The sequence below is a fragment of the Sturnira hondurensis genome, unplaced genomic scaffold, assembly GCF_014824575.4.
Source record: "Sturnira hondurensis isolate 20B ecotype Veracruz unplaced genomic scaffold, ASM1482457v3 Scaffold0005252, whole genome shotgun sequence".
Classification (NCBI taxonomy): Eukaryota; Metazoa; Chordata; class Mammalia; order Chiroptera; family Phyllostomidae; genus Sturnira; species Sturnira hondurensis.
Window position 1 is genome coordinate 8,214,043 of NW_028077883.1, and position 13,812 is coordinate 8,227,854.

Here is a 13,812-nt window from a genome sequence, read left to right on the forward strand (position 1 = left end):
AATTCTTTAGATATAACCTACTGAAAAAACACAGATTTCATTACAGTCACAAAAAGAACATAAACTTGACTAGGTAAAAGTAACAGTTTCACTAACAAAACCTGGAAGATGGAGAAGGAAAGAATTACTATCTCTTATAGATATTTTATTACAGGAAGTAAACAACTATTTATAATGATAAACCATAAAAAATATCAAAATGTATTATTTTAAATTATAATTAAATCTACCAGGAAAAATTTAATCGGCTATAACATTAATTAATAAGCTGTAGTTTACTCCAGGGAGTAGAAAAGGGAATGAATGGAGCAGAAATAAAATCCTCTACCTTTTGTTTAACACCCTTTTATTTAAAACATTATGTTTTTGTCATATGATTTTACTTTACATCACTTTTTAAATGGTGTGGTGTGGGGGAAGGAGGCAGAGAACAACCAGTTAATATAAGAAGGAGTGCAGGCAGTGTCAGAAGGGCATGGTACCCATAACTCCTTGAGCAACAAGGACTCCAGATCTGCACGCGGGTCCAGCCAGCAGAGCTGGTGACCCCACAGGTACACTCCCTGCCTGAGGCAAGGTTCCCAGGCTCCCCTTCCTGAGGCTAGAACAGAGCAGGCACACCTGCTAGAAAGGAACCAAGGGCAAGAGGGGACAAACAGCCCCTGATCCTGCTGTATTTGTATCTAAAAGATGCATTCAATATTCTATGATTTAAAGAAGTTGCACAACCTACAATTTTCATTCAACTGCCAAGATAATATGGAAAAATTAACAGTCATCCCTTGGTACCCACATGGGTTTGGGTCAAGGACCCCTGCAGACAACAAAACCTGAGGATCAATTAATTCCCTTATGTAAAATAGGGTGGTATCTGCACATAACCTATATTTGCTATAGGCTATAGCAGGCATATACCTACACGCCACTTCATTTGGGTGAGTTCAGCATGGTGCCTGAATTTGCCACACCATAGTTTGTGTGGCAAATTCAAATTTTGCTTGTTGGAAATTTCTGGAAAATTTTTTTCAAATATCTTTGACCCATGGTGGTTTGAACCCACAGATGTGGAGCCCATGGGAATGGAGGTCTATGGTAACCTACAGCACTCAACAATTTCTGAATGTCTGCCAACTTTTCGGTGCATAATCCACAATACCCCCAGGTCCACTCAAGTAGTTTCTTTCAAGTGAAATGAAAAATAATAAAGAAGTTCTGACTCTTAAAAATAACTTTTCTTGAAACTCATTTAGATAAATTTCAAGAGAAAAAGAAATTAAATGCTTCATTCAGATGTGCTTTAACGTAAACACAAAGATTCTTAAATCCCAACTATATGACTTTCTTTCAGTCAACTCAAAAAATGTCAAATAATGTAAGTGTTCCCTGTCAGTAACAAAAGTGAACAAAACTGGTGTAACAGTATCTTTTATTAAATATGCTGAAACATAGCAATCTCAAGGGAGACACAAGGTACTGAACTGGTACCCATTTTCTTTCCTTTTTCAATCAACTGGGTGCATCATTATTATTTGGTATTTTAGGTATTGAACTATATTGTCATTATCACTTGAGCCTTACTAGGTATGCACTCAATGGCTCTTTTTGAAGAAGCAAATATAAGGGTTCTGTTTCTCCCACTTTCAGAGTCACGAGTCGGCTCCCAGTTGTTCCATGTAATCTACTCTGAAGACCACAGGGTCTCTGCCTTCCACCAAAAATTTTATTTCCAATAAAGGAGCAATGTGACTAGACAAGAGGAACAAAGAATCTATCAAGAAAAAATTAGCAGTGGACAAGCACGTACACTGTACACATGAACTTGCCAGCACCACCACCAAAAAAAAAAAAAAAAAGAAAGAAAGAAAAATCACACCAGAATCTAAAAATGCTCTGAATTATGGTTCTCTTAATGGACATTTCTAAAGGGACTGTATTTCTAGTCATCGACAGGAATGAAAATAAATATAAATGTTAAAGAAAATAAGAGCGCAAGTGAAGTCGGAAAGTGATTACTGTTCCTATTATTACCAGAGTGTCAAGTAATTTCTCACTCTGATTCAGTCAGGTACAAGCAAAGACTAATATATTTTTCAGACCATAAGACGTACCTAGGTTTTAGAGGAGGAATATAGAAAAAGAAATTTGAAGCAAAAAATGTAAAATATTTAATAACATAAATAACATATTTCACCAATATAAATATAAACAGAACTCATCAGCAGCATTAACATCCATTACTCCTCCTAAATTGGGGGGAGTGCGTCTTATAGTCCTAAAATACAGGTAAATCTTGCTTTTTGCTAAACTGCACAGCTCAACTAGAGAACTCATAAACAGGTTCGATATTGTGCTTAGAAGACCAGAAAAAAAAAGAGCAAAAGAAAAATAAATGCACAGAATATGAAAGGTTCATCTAACTAATAAAGACAAAAATAAAAAGAAGTTGGAAAGAAATTCCTCTCACTTTTAAGGACTCCACCTGTCAATACACCAACTGACTATACCCATATACCCCTTGTCACACTATTGTGTCCTCCCAGTCAGAAACAAATGGCGAGACAAGAAGTGAAGGCAACAGTGGACTGGCTTAGGGAGGATGAAGGGTGGCCAGCAAAGGCAAGACTGCTGGTGGTGTGTGGGGCAAAAGACTTGCTGTGAAGGGACTGTCACCTCCACCAAACCATTCCAACAAGCACCTCTGCTGTCCAAGGCTCCCTGGGCCACCCAGACATTGTCACTAACTCACCGAGTTGAAATCACAACTCTAACAGTTTTCCCAAGAAACCCCTTACAACGGATTCCTCTGCCTCCAGTGCATTCATGCACGTTTCAGAGAACATGACAGACCACTCTCATTGGGACTTGGATGACTTGCATATGTACACAGGTTTTTATATACTGTATTTTCTAAAACAAAACTATTATTAATATAAATCATCATTACAAACTTTTCAATTTCAAACTTGACCAGGTCAGATATCTGCAGTCACACTGCCTTCACACACCACTATGTACATTAATGACAAAGTAGCTAGAAGCTACTTCATGCTAACTTGAAAAAGCCCAAGTGAGAATGACTTTCAAAAACATTTTTTATACTTAAATCCCATCCAGTAAAATATTTACTTTACCACAGCTAAAATAAAATTTCTATTTAATGGAAAAACTAAAGTGTCAACACATGTCACCAACTCCGTCAATTTTGTGCCATCAAATTTCCACTCATTCCTCCCAAGTCAATCTCTGCTACAATCCCTGCAAAGCCTTAATATATTATGTTCTCTATTTTCAGCCTCACTCTTTCCCATCAATTTTTCAATTATTCAGGTTTCTCCCTCTCAACTGCACATCTCTCTCCTCTATAAAATTTCCTCATTCTACTCTTCTTTTATGTCAACCAAATCTGTCCCCAGCAGGTCAACTCTGGCTTCTTTGTTGCCATAGAGCCAACAGATAGGTATTTTTAGTCCTCACTTTGCTTGGCATCTCTGCAACAAAGACTTCATCGTGATACCTGTCATCTCCGATCCACAACCCCTCAGATCTTGACTTGGCTGACTCCTCCTGCCCCTCCTTCAGGTCCTCCTTCATCTTGACCCCCAGAGGAGAGGGGAATCTCCATGCTTCCACTCTAAGCTCAACATCCTTCTCCCTAAGGCCCCACACCACTTGGGCCTTCTTCAGTTCAAGTCCTTCTTGACAGATTACATTCTCCAGAAAACCAGAGATCACTGGTTACATTATGTATTGTACAGCTGGTCACTATATGGCCAATTCCAAAGCAAAGCACCTGGCATATAATAAACAGTCAATAAATACATAACTGCCTGAATTATGTTCACTCAACCATAAATGAGATGCTCTCACTTTAACAGATTCATCCACAAAATGAACTAAATGTGTGCTACCCTTTTCCAGGACCCATAAGGCCTCGTTAAAATTTTCAAATACATTTAACTTATTAGAGCTAATTCTCTATTCACTCAAAAAGGACTCATGGACATGGACAACAGTGTGGAGATTGCTGGAGCGGGGGAATATAAGGGGACCAAATGTTAATGGAAAAGAATAATAATAAAGATGAAATTAAAAAATAAATAAAAGTAAACATTTTAAAAAGTGTAAATGACATACAGAATCAAAATTTTAATACTGACAGTTTAATCACTATCAAATGAATAAAGCCAAGATATCACTAGTACCACCCAACGACGTAGTTCCAAATCCAGTAACAAGTATGTTACTTCAATACACAGATTCTAAAGAAAAAATACCACAAATATTTAGAGATCATCTCTAGAGGGGAAATATCTAGCCCTAATCCTTCACTCAGCAGAGACCTATCATGACAGAGTATATTAAAAGAAAAAATTAATTCAAAGCTATATTAATATCTTGGTCTACCCATCTTTCTACTTTTCAGATACTAGCAGTCAACATGGACAGCATCATAAGTTGTGCTCACTGACAACCAGAATTTCTATACAGGAGAGACTAAGGGGCTGTATTCTGTGATAAGTATGAATTTAATTTGAAACTGGGTTTCCTTGGCAAGGACACTCTTTTCCTTAGATTGTATGTTATTTGTGATGGTTTTAGAGGAATGATGGAAATTACGCAGGGGATCAGAGCCTCCCCAAGGTAATACTGTCATCAGGAATACAAAACCTTCTTTTTAAGTCAATGAAAAATCCATTACTAAAGTTCTAACTTTTTTACACTGTGCATTCTATAAATAAACAAAAGATGCAACAGATTAAATATATAGCCACTTAAACATTACAAGCATGACTATTACATAAAGTAAGTTTCCACTTAAATTTTCCAAAAAAAAATTTCTCATCAGGATAATCCAAATACTAGAACCATCTGGATCTGAAAAACAAGCTATAGTAACACTCTCAATACTTATAAGCTGGGCAAAGTTAAGGAATAAGAATTCCCAAAAGATGAAATGGAGACACAAACAGATACATTTCTTCTCTATTACTCTATAAAAATAAAATCAGATTGGAAAGAAATTTTGGTGATATGAAAAGAAAGGGTAGGATTAAAAAGTATTTGATCTTTCACACCTTACAAATTATTATTTATAATTTTATTGAACTGCCCATTTATGAACAGGAATTTCAGTTGCCTGAAAGAACTGAGCACTTACTATTCATCTTTCATGTTTATTAACACTGTTACACAACCCCTACATTTAAAAGAGGCAACGGAAGTCAGCTTTAAAAGGTCTGCATTACCTTACCTTATGCAACTGTAATGTTTAAAAGTGCTGGCAGCTTTCTGGCATTCCAGGCACAGCTGAATAGCGCCTGGATAGTCTTCCTCCTTCGGATAACAAGAGAAGTCATTAGACTGGAAACATTTTTCCTACAACCCCTGAAGAAAATAAATGCCTGTTCATACTCTATCCAAAAGTTACAGAATCAGAAAAGTTTAAATCCTTTCATGTAAGGATTAGAATACCAACAACATATAAACAATAAAAGAGGCAATAAGGTCCAGATCTAAAATGTATGCATAGAAAAAGTATTCTAGGCCCCGGTCAGGTAGTTCAGTTGGTTAGAGAGTCATCCTGGTACTTCAAGGTTGTAGGTTCGATCCCCAGTCAGGGCACATACCAGAATAAATCAATAAATGAATGCATAAATAAGTGGAACAACAAACTGATGTCTTGTCTGTCTCTCTCTCTCTCTCAATAACTAATACTTTAAAAAAGAAAATATATTATGTTCCTTCAAATACACAGAAAAGCAATCTGTAACCATGATGTGGATAAGCCTATAAAGAATTATAAGCAGCTTCACAGAGAGGTATTCTTTAACTTTTAACATTTCTTCTTTCAGTACTGTTTATATGAAGTATCTCAAAACAATCTGCATTCTACTTGTAATCAACATTCAACAGCTGTACCACAATATTCAACATTTCTGAAACCAAGAAATCAATAGATATCATTAAACAAACAAATTTGGAACATAGTAAAATATTCATTAATGGCCTCAGGATATTTTTAACCCCTAAACAGTAATTTAATGCCAAAAGAATCTTTCATATGGATTTCTCAAACCCCAGTTTAGTGGTAACAGTTTAGGATACAGTGATTACACAGAATATCCTAAAAAAATTTTTCCTTGAGCTCGTATCTAAATTCAACAATGCAGTTCAAATCACTGGGGTTGCTGGGATGATAAAGTACCTACCCGAAGGAGCTTGAGTGTTAACAGGGACACAGGTATGTCAATACTCTTTTGTGAACCTTGCAGCAGAAGTAGATTGAGAATGCTGAGAAGCCATCAAAGAGAAACGCATGGCTCACTCAGAAAACCAATTAATATGAGATACCAATCATATCTAATGTCTGAAATATACCTTAAATCACTATGGCAGATGACAAAGGCCATTTTCTTGCTATTTGAGTGAAAATGCAATAAAATATACTACAGTTAACATTCCCACATGCCACAAACTAAACATTTCTCCAAATAAATTTTTCTAAATGAAATATATTATGTCAATAGAAGAATGCTCTGGAGCAAGTACCTTTACATGTCTAAAAAGGCTATTTATACCACATGCCAATTTAAGAAAAATGCTCATCTGAATTTTTTCACTATATTTTTATATTTAATATTATCGGGATTACCAAATTTCCAAGCCTTGTTAACTTACCTCTAGCATTTCACTTAAGCGCACGTCTGTTCTTTGCTGAAAAAACAAATATCGAAGGTGAAAAATCTATTTCAATCATAAAATTAAATTTTAATTTTTAAACAGTAACCTGTATATACCAATGTTTTTATAGTTCTCAGAGATTTCAGAAGTCCAATCAGCAACTGACGTTTCCTTTGATTTGCAAGGAGGCCTAAACTAGCTTGAGTAAAACCTTCTTTTGCAATATTCAAGTGTCTGCAAGAGTAAACAATAAATAGTTAAATTTTTCTAGTATTTTAAGAATCTCTCCACACAGAATACTACTCAACTAATAAGGTAGCATCCTTGATTACCCTTAAAGCCAGGGACATGACCGCCACTGCAGATGTATTGGAGAAGTTCATTCATTACTCGAAGTACGGTGGGTGGGCTAGTGCCAACCCTCCACTGTCGCTGCTCCGGAAGGAAAGCACAGAAACATCTGGACCAAAGGCTGACATCATCATTTCATGTGCCATGAATAAATGATAAAAAATTGGGCCTGTGTTTTGTATGTCTTTGGTTGTTTTTCTTCCATTTCCCTAGTACTTTGTTTTTATTGCTTTTTACAAAAATAATATTCTCTAAAAAGGTAGAAATTAAAAAAAAATAACTGGTCCTTCACCAGTTAGTTTGAGAAGCACTAATCTAAGCAATACAGAACAGTAAGGTTTTTAAGCCATTACTAGATTACAGACATTTCCCACATACCTTAAGGGTGTAGTTTTTAAATCATAATATATGTGGTTACTGAATGGTATTCTAGAAACCATAGTCATAATAAAAAATATCAATTGTCAGTGAGTTTCACAGTTTTTCTCGAAATGTATTCCAGTTGAAGAGCCAACACCGGCGAACGGCGTACCTTCTCCCGTTGGTGCAGATGACGGCGGCCAGCTGCAGGCCCGTCTGCAATGAGGTGACCCTCTCGAGCTCCTGCGGGGACATTGGGCAGAGGTCAGTGTTGGAGGCACTGCACTCGCATTCCTATCCACGCGCACTCTAACAAAAACTCTGTAAGAAAGTGTTTCCAAGAAGAGCTTGCCCGGAAAGTAAAGTGGCAAGAAAATACTTGAACCTGAAAACTGTTGGCATATTTTTCAATGAAATTATTTAAAACGACAACATTCAATTGATTTTCCCAATGGCAGATGAGAACTGTTTAGTAGTATTGCTTATAAGGAAATCTAGACCCAATCTGCTTTATATAAACACAAAGACTAATATATTCATTTAAAGTAATTTTAATGTTTCTACCCAACAAAGTTTCCAAGGTCATCAAGGATAGGACATATATGATTTCTGTTTGCTAAGATGATTTGGCAATGAACGTCTTCATTTGAACCCTAGTAAATATTCCAATAGATTTTGAAGTCTCTGATTTTCTAATGAAAAGACAGATTCAGCCAAACAATTCCAATTTTATCATATTTTAAAGACAGATTGTTACACTGTCATTAAGTGTTCATTATTAATAATCTAAGAGTTATAAAATACACAGAAGCAATTCTCGATGGCTGTTCTACAGTTTGGAAAACCAAAAAGGTTACTTTAGAACTAGTGATAAACACTTTTATTTCTTAAGTTTGGTAAATTTCTCCAAGTGAGAGAAACATACACACACACACACAAACATACCCCCCAAAAAAGTCCATATGTTGCTACAGAACTATACACTAAAGGATAAATTAAAATATTTCAACAGTTTCAGGAGTCACAAACATATTTTACATTTCATGAAAATAGCAAATATTATCCCACCTTTACATACGCAGGCTGCTTCTCAAGGATTAAATCCGCTACTTTTTTAGAAACCTATAGGAACATGTAATCAAACAAAGGAGTTAAGAAAAGTCATCATACTTCCTATTACATTTTATATTTTTCCATAATGTTCCATTGGTCTTCCCTATAAATTCTACAGCTTGCTATGACCAAATATATTTCTCTGGTCTATAAAATTTGTAAAAGAGGTATAATATACATCACAGCGCTTGGTCCTTAATAGAAACTCAATAAATGGTCATTGTAACTATTAATAATGAGTATTGTTACTTGATTTAACTAAGATGCACAAAAGTTTAATCATCTTTATTAAGGATTCAGGATTTGCTTTAAAAGATAAATATGTTAAGTAAATGTTTAATCAACTGAATTTACGAAGACAATATCTGGGAAACAGAGCATGTCCTCGTGCCCTTTTGTACCATGTAGGACAAAAAAATTAGTCCTTTCTTTTTGAAAAATGGAAAACATATGTCTTTTGGAATGCTATGAAGATACCTCAGGTTTTCTTAGCCAACTCCATAAACAATGTTAATGCATGCAAGTTAGAATTATAATGATTGTGAACATGAGGCTCTAATTTCACAATTTCAGGGGCCCCTACCAGACTACACTGTGAGATAACCAAACCCAGCACAAAGCACAGCACACTGAAGGCATTCAGAGAAATGTTCGCTCAAGAAAACACAATAGGCTCTCTTTCCCCAGGCCAGCTGAGAATAAAACATTACACACACATTTACACACTGTGTTACTCCTTTCACATTTTTTTTGTTAAATATTTTTTTATTTATTTTCAGAGAGAGGGGAAAGGAAGGAGAAAGAGTGGGAGAGAAACATCAATGTGTGGTTGCCTCTCATGTGTCCCCCACTGGGGACCCGGCCCGCAACCCAGGCATGTGCCCTGACTGGAATCAAACCGGCAACCTTTTGCTTCATAGGCCCGTGCTCAATTCACTGAGCTACACCAGGCAGGGTCCTTTAACGTTTTCTTAATCTGCTTTCAACGTGTGTGTATGTGTGTGTGTGTGTGTGTGTGTGTGTATACATATATATGTATATAAGTATGAATTTATATAGATGTACTCAGAAACCCATCTAATTTATAAAATTGGGTTTTCTAAAATAAAAATGGACAATGTAGTTAGTTTATGTTAGTCTGCACTGTGCCAGGCAATGTACTAAGTGCTTTTCCTACATTACCTCAATTAGCACTCATCCCAATCTACAGAAATGGGTTACGTGCTTCCTCATTTTCTAGATAAGTAGTCTTAAACATGGTAGTAACTTGCCCACAGTCCCATACTTAGTAATTACAAGGCCAGGATTCAAGCTGAGGTTTATCAAATTCCAAAGGTCACTATGTGATGGGGCAGATTCCCAAAAAAGCACCACCACATAAAGTATACAGGTGGAACAGTACATATTGAAATATGCTGAAACCAAGAGAAGGCAAAAAAGATGCCACCATCCTCTGAAAGCTAATTCAAAAGCACAACATACCTTTACTACGCAACCCTTTAATGCTCAACTTCCCTCCCCACACCAGGCTGCTATCCCAGGGAGACCCCAACATACACTGAGACTTCTGATTGAGATGCAAAAGAAAGAGAAGCAAACACCAGTCACTGCCTAACAGTGAAGTTCTGAGAACTGTGCTGTTAGGCAATTTGGTCATCCTTGTGTGAAAACCCCACAGAGTGCACCTGCACAGACCTAGCTGGTATCATGCAGCCCACCACACACCTAGGCCACAGGATACTATCTACTGCTCCCACGCTACACACCTGTCAGCATTCCACTGCATTGAACACTGCAGGCAATTCTAACACAATCATATCATGGTATTTGTGTATATAAGCATATTTAAACATAGAAAAGGTACAATAAAATGCAGCAGAAAAGATAAAGTATGTGTGCAGCACACAACACTGGTAGGGACAGAGGGAGACTGTGGAGGTAGATGCAGGAGGGAGTGTGTACCAGGAGGAAGGGCGGGGAAAAGAGAAGGGAAAGCAGAGATTGAACGAGACTAAAAGACATAAAGCCTGAGAGGAGAAATTAAAAAAAGAGAGGGGGGAGGGGGGAGAAAGAGGGAGGGAGGGGTAAGTAATAGGATTAGGGAGAAAACAGAGGTAAGGTGCCCAGGCTTCCCTCCGCCCCCTTGTTCCCAACTTGTGTCCCCAACTCCCAGCAGGCAGGCTGGGGAACAGAATGCTCAGCGCCTCCTCTATTTAAACCACCCAAAGGTAGCAATAACTTCAACATCTTAGTCAGGTCCAGCCTTTTCCTTCAACATCACAAAGCTTTTGCTTATAATCCATTATCATTTTGCAGGACAACCACAGTATAGGTGGTCAATCGTTGACCAAACTATTGTTATGTAGTTAGTGCATGACTGCATCTTCCTTTGTCAGCTCTGTTATTAAACCATACCTTAAATCCAAACAGGTAAGTGCATTACTACTGCTGCTTTAGTACTAAAGAGTTTAACAAGACCACATACCACCACTATTTAATGTTCTACAGTATAGTCTGAATTTTTTAAAAGTTCAGCCTAATGTGAGGAAAATACAGAATCAGAGTATGGTTATAGCATTAGAGAAAATGCAGGCCTAAACCATCACTTCAAAAGAGATTTACCAGCCCTGGCTGGTGTAGCTCAGTGGATTGAGCGCGGGCCTGCGAACCACACAATCGCAGTTCAATTCCCAGTCAGGGCACATGCCTGGGTTGCAGACCAGTTCCCAGCAGGGGACTCATGAGAGGCAACCATACATTGATATTTCTCTCCTTCTCTCCTTCCTTTTCCCTCTAAAGATAAATAAATAAATCTTTAAAAAAAGAGAGAGAGATTTACCAAGGCTAAGAGACTTGCCCAATGTCAGACAATTAAATAGTGATTACAATTCAGACTTTCTGAATCCTATTCCTGTTATATTCTCTTTGGACATACTTCAGCTAGAAGTAGGGACAGTTATTCTTAGGCATTAAAAAAAACAACTCTATCACAAAACTGTAAATAGTTTTGCATAACAAGAAGCCTAAAGGTACTCAGTAATCTGAAAAATAAAATTCAAAATTCTTTGATCACCTTTAGGATTTCAGAGAAAGAACTTCAAATTCTAGAGGCAAAGCTATCAAGGTAATACATAAGGGAAACTGAATAGGCATTAAATTTTGATATAAATGTATCATTTGAATCAAAGTCATGTAAATAAGATTTGTTTAGTATGTTCACATATTAGTTAAACCATAAAATCTGAAAACATGACACCCTTCTGCTGTTTCATTTACAGTTACGTCACGAAGAAATGTGTTTACTTACTGCAGCTTGCTGTTGCTTCAATTTATCTCTGTACTCCTCCAATTCTTGCAAATTGAGAACAGGAGGGAGCTTCTAAAACACAAACCCATTAGAGAAAAGTAAAATGAACTGTTTAGTTTGGCATCATCACCCATACAACTCTGACTTACAAAGTGTGCACACAATGTCACATCCCATTTGCGTCCAGTCCTCCTGTCCCGCCCACCTCTCCCACTAGACTCTTGACACGAAAGCCTGTACATCTCCACTACCCCACTCGCTGGTGCTCCTCACCCAGCCCACTGTCTCCACTGCTGCTGCCTCCAGCCTCCAGGAAAGCCCGTTACAATGGGGCGCCTGACTCCTGGGCTGGGAGACACAGCTTCCTTGCCCTGGGACAAGAGAATGTGAGGAAGTCCCTAAACACGTTTCCCCTCTGGAAAAATGAGCAGTAACTAAGCACTACAGTATGGTGGCGAAAGCTGCTGCAGTACATTCTAGATCACGCGCTGGCTCTCAGAGGATAGTGTGGGAAACTAACAAAAATGTGTGCCACTACGTAGACAGGCAACTCCACGTTAGACTACAAGTCTCAGTGAAATGATGGGTGGAACCTCACGACGAGCTGGGGAACGAATCTGTACGTGCTGCGCGAAGTACGTGTACGCACACTGTATTTGGTTTTGTCTAAACCAAATTTTACTATTGCCTTGAACTTCCTATAAATGTGAAATGCTGATGTTGTAAACATTATGTACCCCACAAGTACCCCACAGGGGTACTTATCACAAGTAAACAATTACATAAATATCCATGAATACAAGCCCTAGAGCTTGTCTAAACATATTTAACCAACACAAAATAAAGTCCAGGCAGCTCACTAACATATTATGTTAACAGTTAAAAACCAAAACCACAGAAACGCTTCCTGGATTCTACAGCTGCACTTAATTTTACTTTTTTAAAAGTAATTTCATCTTTAAACAAAGCTGACAGTTCATTTAATCACAATATGGTCATTACAGACCAATCCTGCTACCAAAAAATATATAACATCCCTAAAAAACATTCAAATCTCAAATATAATCACTGAAACGAACAGGCTTTAGATAGATAGGTTTTAATGAAATTTTCTTTACCTCCAGCTCATATTTAACAATATCAAATGAGTCTGTAGAAAAATATATTTGTTCAATACTATTAATCAGTTCTTGTTCAGCTTGAGGGTCACTAGGCTGTTCTCGAAGTTCTCGGAATTCTTCCTTTAAGAGAAAAAGAATCACAATTACAGTACTTGCAGTTTTTTAGTTCCATCTGCATGGAAATAAAATAATCATCTGTCTTAAGAGTCACAAATCTCCTGGGAACCATTCTGATCAAGGAGACAAACTGATAGAAAAAAGGGAAGTTCATGGAAAATTAAGAATAGCCAAATGCTAAAAACTACTCATCTATGGAAGAAAAAACAGCCAGTTTCATAATTCAGATTTTATTTTCAATTCCTTGTGTGCCAACTACTAGTTGAGAGAACTTGGATGTCTAACAAAAGGGAAAAACAAAGTAACCACCTGTATCCGTCATATCTACATATCAGATGCATACACGTTTTCACCATTGAACAACATTCTAAAGTCCGTGTCACCACAGATAAGCCACAGGAAACCGCACCTCCGTCACTTGGGTAACAGTCAGCATCAGAACCCTGAGCAGCAGTCATCCTTCCCTCTGCTGGAAATCCCAATGCTCCAGAAAAGGCTCACAGGTTAGCTCTGTAAGTCCATGAGACTTCCTTCAAAGTGTACTAATGCTGCAATCAGTGATATGGGCGTGAACCTAGTGCCCTGTATTTGATCAAAGGCTTCTTTCTAATGCATGAAATGGGGCTTCTATGACTTCACATAACTAAAAAGATTTAGGCAGACAACCCCCTAATGTCAATATTCTTATCCTATGCAATTTCACTTAATAGGATAAACCTTCAGTTCACAGGGAGATTTCAGTAACCCACATAGCCTCTCTCA

General features: G+C 37.4%; 1 protein-coding gene across 1 annotated transcript in view; it reads right to left on the reverse strand.

Moving 5' to 3' along the window:
* VPS50 (VPS50 subunit of EARP/GARPII complex) overlaps positions 1-13,812 on the reverse strand; it is a 122,332-nt gene that overhangs the window by 88,466 nt on the left and 20,054 nt on the right. The window contains exons 3-9 of the mRNA XM_037046475.1: positions 12,931-13,053; positions 11,813-11,884; positions 8,461-8,514; positions 7,565-7,635; positions 6,798-6,915; positions 6,679-6,714; positions 5,252-5,334 (exon numbers count right to left, since the gene is read on the reverse strand). Coding sequence (XP_036902370.1) covers positions 5,252-5,334; positions 6,679-6,714; positions 6,798-6,915; positions 7,565-7,635; positions 8,461-8,514; positions 11,813-11,884; positions 12,931-13,053 — 557 coding nt within the window. The remainder of the gene's footprint in view (positions 1-5,251; positions 5,335-6,678; positions 6,715-6,797; positions 6,916-7,564; positions 7,636-8,460; positions 8,515-11,812; positions 11,885-12,930; positions 13,054-13,812) is intronic.